Below are 18,410 nucleotides of genomic sequence, written 5' to 3'. Positions count from 1 at the left end.
ACACTTTGCACATGCTCAGAAGGACTCCCGTTTTTACTACGTCTGTGATGCAGTTCCAGTCTGGTAAGTCTGAGAGTGGGGTGTAAGTCTGTCCAGGGTACTTTCCTTAGAGTAGGACATGCTTACAGAAAAGGCTGGGGGGTTCCTACAGACTGTTTCTTGTGGGCCAGCTGGGGCACTAACAGCCAGTGGACACCAGGGCCAAGTTTCTGTGAAGCCAGCACAGACCTGCTTTGCATTTCTTAAGAGCCCCTTTAACGTGACCTTTTGTATTTGCTCCACCCCCGCATGAAGCATTTACTGAAAAAAACCATGAAAAATCACAAACGCGGCTTAGCTATGCAAACGACCATTGCCAATGGCTATGCAAACAAAAGAGCGAAGGAGCAGGCGTGTGGGTGTAATTTCTCCTTTTGCATCGGGACCGTGAATAGGCATTTTAAAGGTTGCATTTTTAAAAAGAGCTTTGAGCGAGCATCAAAATTGACCCCACATAAATGGCCCATGTCTCCAGAGACTCACCTCGGTGCGCTGGGATGCCGTAGTTGAGGGTGGTGTCATCCAGAATGAAGCCTTTGCCATCTGGGCAGAGAGTATGGAATTCCACTGGGTGTGTGTGAAGAGAGTAGAGATATTAAGGAACCTGTGTCTCCCAGTCCTCAACTGTCCCTCACCTCCCACTCCCAGCCCTAACCCCCCCCCGATCCATCTGGCCCCCCATACCAGAACTAAGAACAGGGCAAGGGTAGATTTCGCAGTGGTCCCCCCATCCGGCCCCCAGCGAGCAACAGCATTCTTGGCGGGTGATGTTTGTGGCGAGGACGCTGTCGCAGAAGACGGTGTCATCAAAGTTCAGGTAGCACTCCTTCTTGTTGTGGGGCAGCTCTAGGGAGAGACAAGGGTATGTTTAGCCTAAAGAGGAGAAGACTGAGAGGGAATATGATAACCATCTTCAAGTACTTGAAGGGCTGTCATATGGAGGATGGTGCCGGGTTGTTTTCTGTTGCCCCAGAAGGTCGGACCAGAACCAACGGGTTGAAATTAAATCAAAAGAGTTTCCGCCTAGACATCAGGAAGAATTTTCTAACAGCTAGAGCGGTTCCTCAGTGGAACAGGATTCCTCGGGAGGTGGTAAGTGTTCCTTCCCTGGTTTTTAAGCAGAGGCTAGATGGCCATCTGTCACCAATGCTGATTCTTTGACTTTAGGCAGATCATGAGAGGGAGGGCACCCTGGCCATCTTCTGGGCATGGAGTATGGGTCACTGGGGGTGTTGGGGGGAGGTAGTTGTGAATTTCCTGCATTGTGCAGGGGGTTGGACTAGATGACCCTGGTGATACCTTCCAACTCTATGATTCTATAAGGTGGGTCACTCTCCCGTGCCAAAAATCCCAGGAATGGCGTTCTCGCGGACGTTCTCCTTCCCTCCAGCCGTACTCACCCTCGCAGCTCTGTCGGTCTTCTGAGGGAGCAAATCCCTCGTCGCACACACACGCAAAGGAGCCATCGGTGTTCTCGCAGGCTCCGTGAGGCTGGCAGAGGTTGGGGTCTTTGGCACATTCGTCGACATCTGAAGGATGCAAGGCCACACTAGCACACTGGGCTCTACCACACACAAAGGCTCCCCCCCCCATTTGGCAACATGCCATCTCATCTCTTTGAGCTAGTCTTACTGTGTACCTCCCACTGGCAGGAGGGGCTGTGGCTCAGTGGTAGAGCCTCTGCTTGGCATGCAGAAGGTCCCAGGTTCAATCCCCGGCATCTCCAGTTAAAGGGACCAGGCAAGTAGGTGATGTGAAAGATCTCTGCCTGAGACCCTGGAGAGCTGCCGCCGATCTGAGTAGACAATACTGACTCAGATGGACCAAGGGTCTGATTCAGTATAAGGCAACTTCATGTGTCTGCAGGCCAGATTACAGGGCATGTGCATGGGCAGTTCGAGGCATTTCGTAGCCCCAGCAAGGTACACCTCTGCTTCTTTCCACATCACTGGCAGTTGGAAGCGGAGACCTCCACCAAGTGCCACTAGGGCCTGGCAGTGCTGCAGGTCTGAATGCTACCCTTACGCAGAGGCTATGCCGGGAGCGAGCCGAGCCCCCTTATCACTGGCAGTAATGTGGGCTCAGCTGGGACTTGGCCAATGGCAACGTGGTTCCAGGAGGTGATGCTCATGTTACCAAGGAGCGAGCTAAGCCCTGTGCCACGTGAAACAGCTGTTTGGGCGATCTGGGCAGAGAACGGGCCCTGAATGCGTTTGTTGGGGGGGTAGGGTTGCCAGGTCCAGAATGGGAAATACCTGGATATTTTGGGGGCGGAGCCTGAGGAGGGCGGGGTTTGGAAAGGGGAGGGACTTCAACACCATAGAGTCCAATTGCCAAAGCGGCCCTTTTCTCCAGGTGAACTGATCTCTATCGGCTGGAGATCAGTTGTAATAGCGGGAGATCTCCAGCCACTACCTGGAGGTTGGCAACCCTAGTGTGGGGGGTCTTTTGTGGGCAGGATCTCCTCCTGTAAAGGGTGGAGCTTCCATTTACAAGGAACGTGGTCTCCCATGCCAGGGGTGCAGTTTTCACAGGCTTCCAAGTTGTCTGGGCAAACAGCCAGCCTCTCTCCCCCCCTCCTCAGTCAGTCCTGAGTTACCACCCTGTGGAGATGTGGAACTAGGGAAAGGGCTTCAGACCTTGGCATTTCCTGCCGCTTTCCAACTGGTAGCCTGGCCGGCACAGGCACTGGTAGGAGCCCACGGTGTTCACGCACTCTCCCCCCACACAGGCGGCTGGGAAGTCGCACTCGTTCACATCTGCACTGACCAAAGAGGGAGAGAAAGGAGAGGTTTGGTTTTTTTTTCTGTTTAAAAGCTTTATTATACAAAGGTATGTAACAGCTGGAGCTTAAAAAGTACAGAGAGGTAGGAGAGTGTCAGAAGGATATGGTACTCATCAGTTCTCACGACACAGAGCCACGAGAATGGGTTTATCGTCACCTTTTGTTTTCATCCAAAATGGCCTAGCATAGGGATTTCCCACACTGCCTTTTGTAATGGTGTTTGATCTCATTCTCGTCAACCTCAGAACGTGAGACCATGATCCTGTTCAGAGTTTTGGTGCGAAATCCAGAACCCTTCATTGTTAGGGGTTCGATTTTAAAGGGAAAAGGAACTGTCTGAAAGGCTTGCCTCGATCTGATTACATGTATGAAGGCTGATTGTGGCTAAGTAGGGAGGGAAAAGGCACGGTCCAACTTCATGGCCATTTCTTGTGGTAGCAGTGAACAGAAATCCTGGGCTGAACCAAGAATATGAAGACAAGAAACTATCATGGCCCCCTGTACCACCCAGCCTCTCTGCCAGCAGTGCCCCAGTCCAGGGTCACTTCCCCCATGCCAATATACCCCCCAGTTATTTTTTCAAGAGAGGCAGTGGGGCTCAAACACCTGTCACATGCAGTTCCTTGGGGAGGTGAGGAAACAGAGCAGTACTCTACACATGCTCAGAGGCACTCATGCGGAATTCCTTCCCTTCCTGGAATTCAAATGCCATTCCTCCTCCCCAGTCTCAGACCAATATCATCATCCCGCACCTGGCGCATACCCTGTTCTCACCTTCACAGCGCGGGCCTTCCTTCACAGCCTGGAAACCCACCGGGCACTGGCACTTAAAAGATCCCAGCGTGTTCACACATACCCCATTGGCACACAGAGACCCATTTTCACACTCGTTGATATCTGCAGAGGAGAAAGCCAGAACGTCTGCCCAACGAGGGATGGAGAAGCCCCTTTCTGGACAGAGACGCCATCCATGGTCTCTTCCGCAAAGCACCCAGCAAGCACCCAGCAAGCCTAAACAAAGTTTTGTTCTCTTTGTGGGCAGTTAAAAGGACCCAGCATCTATTTCCTAAGAGAGAAAGCCATTGGCAGGCAACACAGCACAGTTGCATCTGGGTTTGTGTCCTGTTACTCTATCACAGTACCAAGGACACATTCCTGGTCAACAGACATAACTCCTGGGTCATTCTCTCTGGGAAAAGAGGTGCTTCAATTGTGCAGATAGGGGGGTCAAGACTCCTATTCCTGTTATTGCCCACTGCTCATTTGTGGGCTCCTCCTTGCCATTGGCTGGACTGCTGTGAAGTCACATGCACCAGACCACACAGGCCTCCTTGTCCCCCCCTCTGCAAACCAAGGGAAGGCACTTAACAAGACAGCTGCGGGAATCCGGCGCAGGAACAAATCCATCCCCGCAGGTACAGCGGAAGGAACCGGCCACATTCTCACACCACCCGTGCTTGCAGAGGGCCTCCTCGGCGCACTCGTCCACATCTGTGGGGAGAATAATCCAGTGGGCTCCCTTCCTTGTGCCCTCAATATATCAGTGGAGAAAGAGGGCTGAAGACAAGCAGAACTGGAAGGCACCCCAAAAAAGAGCCGTATTCATGGAATCCCAGACACAGAGGAGACTCCTGAGGTCCTCCAGTGCAATTCCTACTGAAAGTGCAATTCCCACCCCACCTTCCAGACCTCTATGGGCCACAAGCCCAAGAGCACCTGCAGAGCAAGAGGTGAATTGGGACCAAATGACAAGATCTTGCTGCAATGAGAACAGAGCATTTCTTGTAGAACAAACAGTGCAGATTAAATATATTTGTCAGGCTGCCTCCATGCAGGGGTTCCCACTCCCACATGGAGAGTGGTGTGCCCCTGTATTTTTCTGGGGAGGGGAGCTTTCATGCAATGTCATGGTCACTCTGAGCATGATGCGTGGGGCTCATAAGGCTTTTCTCAATGAAAACCTCCTTTGATTCAACTGAAACATAAAATCATAGAGTTGGAAGGGACCACCAGGGTCATCTAGTCCAACCCCCTGCACAATGCAGGAAATTCACAATTACCTCCGCCCCACACACACACCCAGTGACCCCTACTCCATGCCCAGAAGATGACCAAGGTGCCCTCCCTCTCATCATCTGCCTAAGGTCATAGAAGCAGGCTTGCTGACAGATGGCCATCTAGCCTCTGCTTAAAAACCTCCAGGGAAGGAGAGCTTACCATCTCCTGAGGAAGCCTGTTCCAATGAGGAACCGCTCTAACTGTTACAAAGTACTTCCTAATGTTTGGACGGAAACTGTTTTGATTTCAACCTGTTGGTTCTGGTCCGACCTCCTGAGGCAACAGAAAACAACTCGGCACCATTCTCTATATGACAGCCCTTCAAGTACTTGAAGATGGTTATCATAACCCCTCTCAGTCGTCTCCTCTCCAGGCTAAACATACCCAGCTCCTTCAACCTTTCCTCACAGGACTTGGACTCCAGACCCCTCACCATCTTTGGTGAGGGCAGTGCGGGGTGGGGGCTACAAGCAGAACTCTGATGTGGAAGCCCCTCTTGCAGCCAGTCTAGGGAAGGGGCACAACTAAGCCCCACGGTCAAATGCCAGGCTAAGTTCCACTTTTCCTGCCCCCTCCTCCCCTTCGACCTCTTAATGGGCTTTTTTCTGTTTCACAGCTGAGCCAAGGGATCCATAGCTCTGTTGTGAAGGAGGGGAGGAATGCTGGCTGCGGGGGGGGGGGGGGCACAGCCTCCATCGGCATTTTTGTGCCAATGTGAAGAAGTGAAAGGGGAGGTGGGGAGCATAGAGGGTAGCCAGCAGCACGAGGTGGGGGACGGGGCCTATAAACATTGTCTCTGGCCACTCCCACTTTCTCTACTACTGTTTTCATGTGGGGCACCTTTTTGCATCTCCGTAAAGAAGCCAGTCTTATTCAGGTTTTCACAGTTTCAAGTGTACAGTTGAAAAACTTTGCTGAGGGAAAGGTTTGGGGAACGGAGGGACTTCAGTGGGGTATAACGCCATAGAGTCCACCTTCCAAAGTGGCCGTTTTCTCTGGGTGAACTGATCTCTGTCGCCTGGAGAGCAGTTGTAATCCCAGGAGATCTCCAGCTGCCACCTGGAGGTTGGCCCTAGATGGAGCCCACACCTGATATCTTACCATGACACACTCCATTTTGGCCACGAAACCCTGGCTGGCAGGGGATGCATTTGTAACTGCCAGGCCTGTTTTCACATCTCCCGTCAGGGCATGTCCCAGGGTCAAGGCACTCATCGATATCTGAAAAGGAAATGATGGTAATTTTTTTAAAAGGAAAACAAACACAAGGAAGGGAAAATTAGCAATGTGTTGGGAAATGTCTGGAGAGTTGAATTGACTCCACAGAGCGATGGATAACTGCTCCTGAGTTTGGGCCAGTCAGCGTACAAGCTTTCAAGACAGACAGGAGCCTTTTCTCAGGCTGGATCTTTATGGCCTCTTTGTAGCCTAAATAAAGCCATAACTTCCATCTGGGGAGTGGGAAATCTGCTGGCACGCAATAACACAGTATATATCCAGCCCTGCCACAGAAAAGAAGAAATATCTTCTTTTCTGTAACCTCCCACATGAAGAAGAATTCTGTGTAAATGAAGGGCTTTGCATCCTGCATGTTCAACTCCTGTATCAGTATTTCCTTAAAGCAAGACTGGGGTTTGGAAGTAAGAACATAAAAAAGCCATGCTGGATCAGACCAAGGCCCATCAAGTCCAGCAGTCTGTTCACACAGTGGCCAACCAGGTGCCTCTAGGAAGCCCACAAACAAGACAGCTGCAGCAGCATCATGTCTGTGTTCCACAACACTTAATAGAATAGGCATGCTCCTCTGATCCTGGGGAGAATAGGTATGCATCATGACTAGTATTCATTTTGTCTAGTAGCCATGGATACCCCTATCCTCCACGAACATGTCCACTCCCCTCTTGAAGCCTTCCAAGTTGGCAGCCATCACCACATCCTGGGGCAGGGAGTTCCTTATTTTAACTATGTGTTGGGTGCAGCCAGAGCTGTCTGGCAGCCAGAAAACCCTTCCTGCACTGGAAGCAGGGTTTAGCTCCTCAGTTTTGCAAGAGTTACAGTGCTCCTGCTCAGAGATGCTCACCCGTATTACAGAACTCAGCCCTGCTTCTGCCCCAGGTCTGGGGTGCTATGCCCCCCCAACCCCTCCTCTCCACTGCCAACCCAATACCTTCACAGAGAGGCTGGCGGGAGGACTTCAGCCGGTAGCCCGGATGGCAATCGCATGTGTAATGTCCTGGGAAATTGATGCAGGAGCCACGGTCCCCGCAGACATTGGGCTTGGCACATTCATCGATATCTGGGCAAGGGAAAGAAGGCAATGCAGAGTAGGCAGATGAGCCCAGTGCTTCCCCTCGTCCCCTGGAATGCTGCCCCCTCTCCCCCCGCCCAGACCCACGGACAACTTACCCATACAGGACCGCACGCCCTTGTGAATCTTCAGCTGGTATCCCCAGTTGCAATGGCAGTTGTAGGAACCCCCCGTGTTCATGCACACCCCCTTCCCGCTGCCACACGGCTCCGTCTCACACTCGTTCACATCTGGGGGAAGGAAGAGGGGACCTGAGCAGGAACACAGCTGCTTGCCCTGGGCAGAGCAGAAGCTCCAGAGCCAACATGGTGCATTGGTTAGAGTGCGAGACTAGGATCTGGGAGACCCAGTTTTGAATCCCCATTGTGCCATGGAAGCTCACTGGGTGGCCTTGGCACACCCTCTCAGCCTCACCTACCTCACAGGGTTGTTGTGAGGATAAAATGGAGAAGAATGGTGTAAGCTGCTTTGGGTCCCCACTGGGGAGAAAGACAGGGTATAAATTAATAAATAATGCTTAGGTATCTATTCTCCCCCACCCATTTCTCTGACAATTAGGGGTTCCCTATTAGGAGACCATCATGGTGTTTTTGAGCCAGAAATGCCAGCAAGTTTCTAAGAGAAGCACCACAGCTTCATATGCTGGTTATTTTTTTTTTTTAAGCATACAGTGTACTGCAGTGGGGTTCAATTGATACCATCACAAAGGAAATCAGTCTTGTTTTTAACCTGCCCCGCCTGCAAAGAGCAAAGGGTGGGAGGCAGCTCTGCCCTCTCTTCTATATTATCCTCACAGCAATCCTGTAAGGTAGGCCTGGCTCTCAAAAGATAGTGTGACTGGCTCAAGGTCACTTGGCCATTTTTGCATGGTCAATTTTGATGCTCACTCAAATCTCTTTTTAAAATGTGACTTTAAAAATGCCTTTTCATGGTCCCGACACAAAAGGAGTTCCACTCCCCCCACTCGCCTGCTCCTTTGTTCCTGTTTGCATAGTCATTATTATATGCATAGCTAACGCGCTGCTGTTGTTTTGCATGGTTCCTTGAGGGAGATTCTTCCCGGCAAATTCCAAAGGTCGGGTTAAATGGGTTTAGTGATGCGAGGCAGGTATGCGCCGGCTTCACAGTCACTTCTGGAATGATGGTTCAGCGTGCAAAATTCAAAAAAATATGCGGGGCAATTCAGCCTGGAACGCGCTGCTAATTACCATGCAAAAATGGCCCCAGTGAGTTTTATGACCGAGGGGGCTTTTGTCTCTGGACCTCTCCAGTTCTAGAACAACCCTAATCACGGAAGCACACATTTGAAAGCAGAGTCTGACTACACAATGCATAAAGAGGCAGGTTTTGTGGTTCAGCCCTGTCTGGAAGTGACCCTTCCTCTCCTCTGGATTTATTGGAACTGACTGATGTTCCTCTGGAGTGTAGGAAAGGGACTTTACACATGTTCTGTGCTCCATCCAGCCTGCAGCTGTAGGGCAAGATGTCACCCTCTGTGGCGCAGAATTGGAAACTCCACGTTTTGGTTTTGAACACAGATCCCACAGCTGAACTCTGGATCAAAACTAATCATAAGGGCAAAATGATTCTTACTGCACCTTTACAGCGTGAAAAAATCACAGGACAAGGGTAACACACAAGGATGACACAGTGAGAAACGCAGTATGGGTGTGAGAAGGAAGAAGTGGGAATTTGAGGGAAGACGCCCCTTACCTACGCAGTGCCTGAGCTGAGGGTGCCAGCGGTACCCTGAGTAACAGTGGCACATGTAGCCGGGGGTTCCAGGGATGCATTCGCCATGGCCACAGATGTTGCGGTTCAGTTTGCAGATGTCAGTTTCTGAAGAGAAAGGCAGAGAGGTGGGAAAACAACCACACCCAAGACACAAGGGCAAGACTCAGCTGGGAAGCGGAGCAGACCCCATCAGACTAGGCCTCCCACCTTCATCCCCATAGAATCATAGAGTTAGAAGGGACCACCAGGGTCATCTAGTCCAATCCCTGTGCAATGCAGGAAATTCACAACTACCTCCCCCCACACCTCCAATGACCCCTACTGCATGCCCAGAAGATGGCAAAAAAACAAAACCCCTCCAGGATCCCTGGCCAATCTGGCCTGGAGGAAAATTGCTTCCTGACTCCAAAGTGGCGATCCGCATTACCCTTGGCATGCAAGAAAGGGCCACGAGAGCCAAAACACTGATGCAAATCTTCCTGCCCTCCCTTTCCTGATCTGTCTAAGTTCACAGAATCAGCATTGCTGATAGACAGCCATCTAGCCTCTGCTTTAAAACCTCCAAGGAAGGGGAGCCCTTCCTCCCGAGGAAGTCTGTTCCACTGATGAACTGCTCTAACTGTTAGAAAGTTCTTTCTAATGTTTAGCTGGAAAGTCTTTTATTTTCAACCCGTTGCTTCTGGTCCAATCATGTCCACTTGACTGTCTAGGTCTGCCCATGGGGGCAGACTGGAGAGCCCCACTTTGAAGGCCTGAGAGAAGCAGATATGAGACGACCATTGCTGGGCCTCGAACGAGGCTGTGGAGTGACACCACCCCAGCCCTCACCTGTCACCTGAGTGGGAGCAACATCCATGGTGCTTCTGTTCTTGTCTTCCTCTTCGTACACCACCACCGCCATCGTGGGCTTAGCAATCACCTCTGTGAGTCAAAATGGAGACACTGCCTGAAAATCTGGCCCTCCATGCTTCCAAACACCTCCCCCCACGCCAATGCAGGATGCGGGTACATCTAGAGGGTATTTCCAACCTCCAAGGCCCTCACCACCCCCAAAAAAATTCTTGATCACTCACCAGGGTAACGAGGGGCGAGGGTGGGAATGTTGACAGGGATGTGATCCACGCGCTGCTCCTCTGTGGTTGTCACATAAGCTGGTAACTGGAAATGGGGCGGATTTGTACATTGCTAGCCTGGAGCATCATCTCTCCAGTTCCCTCCCAGTGACATGGGGAACACTTTCCCAACAGCAGGCCCTGTCAAAACCCACCCAAGACATTTTGGTGCAGAGGCAGAAAAATCCACACGGCATCTCCGCTTTCCTGCAAATCAGCATGGGGCCCAGCCGAGGAAGGGGGTTCTCTTGCACCAGCCTCCCCAATGAGGAAGAGCGGCTTTCTTGCTTAACTCCCATTTCGTGTTGTTATTATTGTTTTATTATTTATTTATTTAACTTTTTGGCCCGCCCTCATTCCCGGCCAGGCTGGGCTCAGGGCAGGTAACAACCATTTAAAAATAACAGTATAAAACCATTAAACGTCTAATTTAAAACTACATTGTCATCATTGATCCACATATAAATATACCAAGATGGAGCTAATTCAAGTAGTGGTAATAATAATAGCCACTGAAGACTCAGCCGAGGGTCAAACCCCACAAAATAAACAAAAAGTGGCCATGTGATTTTTGGGTGAATCAGGCCTGTGTTCGGCAGATGTGTCTCTTTTCCCATCCTGCCATCCTTAAGGGCACCCAAACCCCACCTCGTTGAATCTCTGCCCTAGCTTCAATCTCCAAGGTGCTGAAACCACTTCTGGGTAGCCCTCTATCTCTGAAGGGTTCACAACTGGACAAAGCAATTGCTTTCTGTGATTTTTCTTTCATATGCCATTAACTTCATTTCCACCTCATATTATTACAGGTTTCCTCCTCCTCTCGTCCGGCACTTACCATAGCAAGAGTTACCACTGCAAGACACAAATGGAGAAGGAAAGGAACAGGTTAGAGCTTCTGAAAACAGGACGGTGATAAACTCTCTGCTAAATTACAGTGTATGAAACTGGATAGGGTTTTACTGATTACTATTTGGATAGGGCAATCCCCCTCCACACCCACCCAAACACTGATGGCTCAGTCGTAGAGCATCTGTCTTCCATACGTAAGGTCTAGTGTTCAACAGCTCATCTTCAGACTACAGAGATCAGTTCCCCTGGAGAAAATGGATGCTTCGGAGGATGGGCTCTGTACCACACTGAGTTCCCTGTCCTCCCCAGGCTTAATCCCCAAATCTCCAGGAGTTTCCCAGCTGGGATCTGGCACCCTTACTCCCCCATCTCGTTCCGGTGGCCAGGGGGGACCTGGCAACCCTACCTCTGAGCCAGGACCCCTTCACAATTTAGGCTTTTCCTCTTCATCTCTTAATCCCTCCCCACTGACCTGGCTCCTGCGAGTCACTCCCGGCAGGTGGATAGGTGGGAAGATCTATGCGGGGCTGCTGCTGCAAGTCAGTGGTGCCCTCCGGGTGAATCTGGAGTGTGAATTCGCTCTCTCCTTGGATGGTCAGAATCTGGTGTGAAGTCAGGATGTGGTAGCCTTTTCCCGCAGGGCAGATCTCTCTGAAAGCAGCTGCCGGGGTGGAGAGAGGAATGAGCTTATCCGTAAAAAGAAGCACCCCGTTGCAGGCTACTCCCAAGCGTACGCAGACTTCTCTAGTGCCAGCAGCATGCTAGGTGCTGTACAGAGCATAGTGAAGGGTGAGAGATTCAGGACAGACAAAAGCACTTCTTCAGTAATTGAACTGTGGAACTCACTGCCACTGGATATGGTGATGGCCATCAACTTGGAAGGCTCTGAAAGGGGAGTGGACAAATTCATGGAGAATGGGCCTATCAATGGCTACTAGTCATGATGCATACTCAACCTCTCCAGTACCAGAAGCAGTATGCCTTTTTCAGCTCATTCCTGAGCCTTGCAGCAGCCAGAGATGGTGCCACCACATCACCACCACCACGCCTCCAAGGAGGTGTTCCCATACTGAAAGGGGTTAGGAGTCTGCCTACTGGGAGCTCTGCCCCCAGAACACCCCAGGAACGCCTCCCAGGATGTTGGCGCGAGGATTTGCGCTGACAGGACGCCGGTGGGAGTCCGAGCTGGCATCTGAGGGCTGTGCTGCTGTGGCAGTCCTGGGGGGCTGGTGCAAGTGGCACAATGCTGGTGTCTGTGCCAGTTTGCACGCCACAGGTGGCACAGATGCCGGCATTGGGGTCTGGGTGCCTCCTAAGCCCATTCGGCCCCCAGGCTCAGGAATGCAGTGTACATATCAGTTGCTGGGGAGCAAAGTCAGGATGACGCTGTTGCAGTTGTCCTGCTTGTGGGTTTCCTAGAGGCAGCTGGTTGGCCACTGCGTGAACAGACTGTAGACTGGATGGGCCTTTGATCTGATCCAACATGGCTCTTCTTATGTTCTTACGACATGATGGGCAATAGATGATCAGGAAAAGCAATGGTTCTGGAGGGCCTCTGAGAGGGGGCGAAGAGAAATGGGACAGGGCTGATCCAGGCCTGGCAGACTGCAGGAGGTAAAGGGAGGGAGACCAGGCATCTCTGCTGAGGTCCTGGCATGACCCACTTCCCCAGGGTAGGCACGACCAGGGGTAATGCTTCCACTTACCAGTCCCATCAGCTGGGCAGCGCTCACAGCGGGTCCCCCAGGCCTTGCCCACACTGCAGCAGCAGGTCATGCGGGTGAGCTTGGTGGGCAGCGGGTGCTGGCACTGGTGATCGGTGCTCACCAGCCGGAAACACGAACTCTTCTCCCCGCCTTTCTCTGCTGTCCCTCCCCCAGAGAAAGAGAGGGAGGTCAGAGCATTGCAGGACTCCACTCTAAACCCCCCACCCCAAAACAAACCCTGCCCTCTAATTCCCTTCTTAAAACACCAGACGAGGGTTCAATTTAGAAGAAGAGTTGTGTTTTTATATGCCGACTTTCTCTACAAGGGAGAATCAAACCAGCTTACAACCACCTTCCCTTCCCCACAACAGATACCCTGTGAGGTAGGTGGGGCTGAGAGAGCTCTAAGAGAGCTGTGATTAGCCCAAGGTCACCCAGCCGGCCTCACGTGTAGGAGTGGGGAAACCAACCCGGTTCACCAGATTAGAGTCCGCTGCTCATGTGGAGGAGAGGGGAATCAAACCCGGTTCTCCAGATCAGAGTCCACTGCTCCAAACCACCGCTCTTAACCACTACACTACACTACGCTGGCATCAGGATTCAGACTGCCTCGTGACAGGGCCCTGGGGCACAGCATACAGGAAGCTCAGTCTTGCAAGGTATGAAACAAAAGAGGCAGAAGCAAGTCTGGTGATGCATGGCATGTTTCGGACTGCCGTGTAATCAGAGCATATCAAACAGACGGGCTGGAGGCACAGCACAAAAAACCCGACAAGTATTTGCGCCGGCTCAGGCTTAGCTCTCTGTCTTTCCCCATATTTGATACTACTACCCTCCACCCCTCGTAACAGTAACACAGCTGCTGCCAAGATTAACATTTCTTCAGTGCCAACAGCCTGTAAGGCACAGTGCAGAACACAGAAGTTATGCTTTGCCGGTCCCAGAGGACTGCAGCCCGCCAGGGACAGAGCTTTTATCAGTGGTGGCCCCTTACCTTTGGAATGCCCTCTCCCACTGAGGTTCACCCGGCGACTGTCTTATCATTCCTTTTAGGTGCCAGGGCAAAACATTGATTTGCCCAGGCTTTTCTAAGGGAGTTCCATCTTTTTTTAGCAGTTTTTACAGTCTGCATCAAGCCTGATTTAGAGAACTCAGTTTTTAGGCTGCTCGATGTTTGCTTTTGTGTTATTTTATTTGTTTGTTTGTTACATTCATAGCCCAACCTCATTCCCAGCCAGGCCGGGCTCAGAGCAGGTAACAACATTTAAAACCATAAAATCATCTGCTCAAACCACAATATCCTAGTACAACTATAAAATAAAATAAAATATCAAGATGGCATTCTCATAGACCTGTGGCAGCAGCAGGAAAAGAGGAAGACCCAACCAGAGATGGATTGACTCAATAAAGGAAGCCACAGCCCTCAATTTGCAAGATCTGAGCAAGGCTGTCAAAGATAGGACATTTTGGAGGACTTTGATTTATAGGGTCGCCATGAGTCGGAGGCGACTTGGTGGCACTTGACACACGCACACAGCAGCCGCTGTAGACCCGGTCAGGCAGTGTAACCCCCACAAATCAACAGGAAGTGTGGGGAGGAAGGGGTGGCCAGCAATGACGTATTGTATCACATTGCAAGCCACCTCAAGCAAGTCACTAGAGAGGCTGTATATGAGTTTTCTAAACAAATGCTGGAAGGTTGAGATTGGGGAGAGGCTAGGAGAGATCCTCCTCAGTCAAGATACCTACGCACACAATGGGTGCGAGAAGGCCCCAACACCTGTCCCGGCTTGCATGCGCAGCGGAAGCTTCCTTGGGTATTCAAACATTCGCCCCCTTGGCACACTCCTTGCATGGTGCACTCGTTGATGTCTGCGGGAAGAAGAGAGGCACACAACTTATAGTGGGGCAGGAGGAGTTGAAGAAGAGGCAGAAGCCAAAATTCAGCTTCCTCTGTCCACAGCAACCTCCACGCACCCACCCCATTCCCTTTCCCCATTCACTTCACTGGGGCTTACACAGAAGAATTTCCCAATAAACTGGGCCCCATGATAATTACCCCATGGAAGGATGCTGTTGGAATGTTCTGCCTCAGGCAACAAAAGTTCTTGGGACAGACCTGCTGTTGTGACCAATTTACAGATTGAGTCCAACGTACCCAAGGCCAACCAGAGAGTCCGTGGCTGGAAGCTGGATTTGAATCCAAATCTAAGCCTTTCCCTTTTGTTGCATGATCCAGACTAAACTGGGTCATGTCTCCACAATCTGAAGCAAAGTGGTTTCACAAGAGCAGGCCCCCAAGGCCACCTAACTCACAAGATCCCAGTAAGGAGAGGTGTAAAACAAGACTGCATTCTTGCCCCTTTACTGTTTAATTTTTACATTAACTCTATGGTACAGTCAGTATCTAACCCTGACTTCCACCACCACCCTAATGTGGCAAATAGATACACTGCCACATTGTTATATGCAATGATACAGTCATTCTTTCTACCTCCAAAGTAGGGTTAGAAAGAGCACTTCGGGCACTCTCAGCTTATTGCAAGGAGGGGCATTTAACAATCAACCTCTCAAAAACTAAAATTGTTGTTTTTTCAAACAAAAAAACCTCCAAGCATAGGTGGCAGATTGATGGCCACAAGATAGAACAAGTTGAAATGTTTAAATATTTAGGAATAGTGTTTCAATCATCTGGAACAAGAGCAGGGTCTGTCCCCCAGTCCACCCTGAAACACTCGCAGACTTGCTCCTTTTGGTACCTTGGCAGTGGCTGCTGTTCAGTCGCTTGTACCCCTGCGGGCAGTCACTCCCCACCTCCCCACGGATCTGACCTGTCTTCTGCACTCCTAAATCTGAAAGACAGAAAACACACATTTGAAAAAATACACACGGTTCTCTAATGAGACTTTCCAGGGAGCCGCTTTAAGGGCTGGGCCGTTGGCAAAACGAGACGCTGATAGGGTGTGTTAAGGTGCCATGCAGAAGCATCAGGAGTCCTGTCCAGAAATGTTAACATCTACACATAGGATTATTAACTTTCTTCCACCCAACCTTCCCCACACATCCCCTCTGTTCTGGAAGAGAAATGCAAAACCCAGAATATTTTTCTCCTTGGATGGAGCTTCGAGCCCCAAACTGGATGCTGTAGGGCAGAGGTGTCACACATAAGGCCCAGGGGCCAGATTCTTGAGAGCTCTTATCTGGCCCACAAGCCAGCCACCCCACCTGGGGTTGCCAACCTCCAGGTACTAATGCACGAGGCTCAAATATATAAATGTGACACGCCAGTATATATTGTTTGTTTCCCTTTGGTGATGCATTTACCAATTGTTTGAAAATTATATTATCATTCCAATAGTCAATCTTGCTTTCACATTTGTATATTTGAGCCTCGTGCTGCTTATTTCATTAGTCTACACTATTTCAGCATAGGTTTCTTGTTTCCTTAGTTTACTAACCTCCTGCTATTACAACTCATCTCCAGCCGATAGAGATCAGTTCACCTGGAGAAAATGGCCGCTTTGGCAATTGGACTCTATAGCATTGAAGTCCCTCCCCTCCCCAAACCCTGCCCTCCTTAGACTTTGCCCCAAAAAACCTCCCACCGATGGCGAAGAGGGACCTGGCAACCCTAACCCCACCCCACCCGCTCCCGATCTGGGCTGGTGAGCCCGTTGTTAAATAAATAAAAAATAAATGAAAATACTGTACGATTTTTATTGTTTTAAGTATGTTTGTATTTTAAGTAAAAAAATAAAGTAACAAGCAATATCATTAATTGGCTTTGCCTGTGTCTTCTATAAAGTTTGTTTCTTCAGTACCTGGCATTAAATTTCACAGTACACATGGACCAGCCTGACCAAGTGACATTTACCATATTTTTCGCTCCATAAGTCGCACCTGACCATAAGACGCACCTAGTTTTTAGAGGAGGAAAATAAGAAAAAATATATTCTGAATCAAATGGTGTACTAAACTATTTCGTGTACTAAACTATTGAGTCCAGTTGTTGGGGGTGGGTGGGAAAGAAGTCTGCTTGGCTCCTGAGGTTGACCCCTCTATGGGGAGTTGACCTGGCTGCAGCTAGAGTGACTGGATGGAGGCCTGGTGGGATCTCAACCCCCCCCGCCCCCAGCAGCCTTCTGCAGGGGGGAGGGGGCAAGAGCACAGGCCTCTGGCTCCCTGCGTCTCACACACACAGTGGGGGAAACAGTTGGGGCTTGCCTTACAGTTTTAGGAGGTAACCCAACGGCGTTGCCTCCTAAAGAGGATTCTTGCACCGTCGAAACCTGGCACCAAAAACCCTATGAGGGAGATACACCAGCAAAAAAAAAAAAGTAAAAACAAAAAGGGGCGTTCCCGAGCAGGCGGACGGCGCTCCGTGCCCCGCTGCCGCTGTGCTGGGTGGCTGGGAGGGGCCTCCTGCCCCCCAGCTGGCTGGCGGTGTCCCAGCTGGCTCCCAGGGCAGCCTGGCTCCACGCCGGGCTCCCATGGCGGGTAGGGGCCTCCCACCCCCCAGCTGGCTGGAGGCTTCCTAGCTGGCTCCCGGGGCGGCCCGGCTCCGCACCCCGCCGCCGGCCCGGCTCCGCGCCCCACTGCCGATGGGCGGCTGGGAGGGGCCTCCCGCCCCCCAGCTGGCTGGTGGCGTCCCAGCCGGCTCCTGGAGCGGCCCGGCTCCGCGCCCCGCTGCCGTGGGGCGGCGTGGAGGGGCATCCTGCCCCCCAGCTGGCTGGCGGCGTCCCAGCCGGCTCCCGGGGCTGCCCAGCTCCGCGCCCTGCTGCCACAGGGCGGCTGGGAGGGGCCTCCCGCCTCCCAGCTGGCTGGCGGCGTCCCAGCCGGCTCCCAGGGCGGCCCGGCTCCACACCCTGCTGCCGCTGCACTGGGCGGCTGGGAGGGGCCTCCAGCCCCCCAGCTGGCTCCCAGCATCCCAGCCGGCTCCCCGGGGCGGCCTGGCTCCGCGCCCCGCTGCCACTACGCTGGGCGGCTGGGAGGGGCCTCCCGCCCCCCAGCCGGCTGGCGGCGTCCCAGCCAGCTCCCGGGGCGGCCCGGCTCCGTGCCCCGCTGCCTCTGCATTCGCTCTATAAGATGCACTGACATTTCCCCTCACTTTTGAGGAGGAAAAAAGTGCGTCTTATGGAGCGAAAAATACGGTATGTCATATCCGGCCCTCATAACAAATGAGTTCGACACCCCTGCGAGAGGGGAGACAAAATTTCCAAGCCCCACTGCCAGCCTCACCCAAGGTTTACATGCCACCAGCGAAATTTTGTAGGAAAGAGGGAGGGTCTACACTGTGGGGGAGGGGACGGACCAGCTGTTTTCCAGAAGTGGGAAAGTGTCGCCGTTGCAGTTTTCCAAGAGGATAAACCCAACAGTTTGATGAGAAACACCAGTGAGTAGGAAAGGGAGAGAAGAAAATGAGAGAGAAAGCCAGAGAACTGCAGAACGAGAAGGGGGAAGGGTGTCAGCTGAGACGACTTGGCAGTGGGCAGGCCCCACAAAAAAGCTTGGTGGGGGGAAGAATAAGGCTACCCCTTTTCCACCATGGTCCAGTGGTCTCACACAAAGACACACACACAAATCTGGTTCCTGAAAAAACTCAGCTGTGCACAACTGCTGTGGGAACACCGCTGGTGCAAGCCACGCTGAAACGAATGGGAGGGCTTGACAAGTGCATAGTTGCGCACTTCCAAGGGCCGTGCACCAGAAATGTTCCCACAGAGACAGCAACAGCTTCTAGGGTGCCCACGATGGAAGTGACACATGATGATCTAAGAGGCCTCTGTCATCCTTGCTGTTTTTCACATCACCTCTAAACA

The 18,410-nt window shown here is 51.7% G+C and overlaps 1 protein-coding gene across 1 annotated transcript in view; it reads right to left on the bottom strand.

The window, feature by feature from the left end:
• The window catches only part of LTBP3 (latent transforming growth factor beta binding protein 3), a 44,624-nt gene that overhangs the window by 9,487 nt on the left and 16,727 nt on the right, over positions 1-18,410 (bottom strand). Inside the window, exons 5-21 of the mRNA XM_056853897.1 lie at positions 15,351-15,443; positions 14,341-14,463; positions 12,592-12,750; positions 11,358-11,546; positions 10,872-10,888; positions 9,998-10,082; positions 9,753-9,845; positions 8,904-9,029; positions 7,289-7,420; positions 7,050-7,178; positions 5,984-6,103; positions 4,195-4,315; positions 3,599-3,723; positions 2,679-2,798; positions 1,440-1,568; positions 724-885; positions 523-606 (exon numbers count right to left, since the gene is read on the bottom strand). Coding sequence (XP_056709875.1) covers positions 523-606; positions 724-885; positions 1,440-1,568; positions 2,679-2,798; positions 3,599-3,723; positions 4,195-4,315; positions 5,984-6,103; positions 7,050-7,178; positions 7,289-7,420; positions 8,904-9,029; positions 9,753-9,845; positions 9,998-10,082; positions 10,872-10,888; positions 11,358-11,546; positions 12,592-12,750; positions 14,341-14,463; positions 15,351-15,443 — 2,007 coding nt within the window. The remainder of the gene's footprint in view (positions 1-522; positions 607-723; positions 886-1,439; positions 1,569-2,678; positions 2,799-3,598; positions 3,724-4,194; positions 4,316-5,983; positions 6,104-7,049; positions 7,179-7,288; positions 7,421-8,903; positions 9,030-9,752; positions 9,846-9,997; positions 10,083-10,871; positions 10,889-11,357; positions 11,547-12,591; positions 12,751-14,340; positions 14,464-15,350; positions 15,444-18,410) is intronic.

This window comes from Euleptes europaea, chromosome 7 (genome assembly GCF_029931775.1).
Source record: "Euleptes europaea isolate rEulEur1 chromosome 7, rEulEur1.hap1, whole genome shotgun sequence".
In the NCBI taxonomy this organism is placed as follows: domain Eukaryota; kingdom Metazoa; phylum Chordata; class Lepidosauria; order Squamata; family Sphaerodactylidae; genus Euleptes; species Euleptes europaea.
Note: the sequence above shows the minus strand (reverse complement) of the source record. Positions and strands in the feature narration are given on the sequence as shown.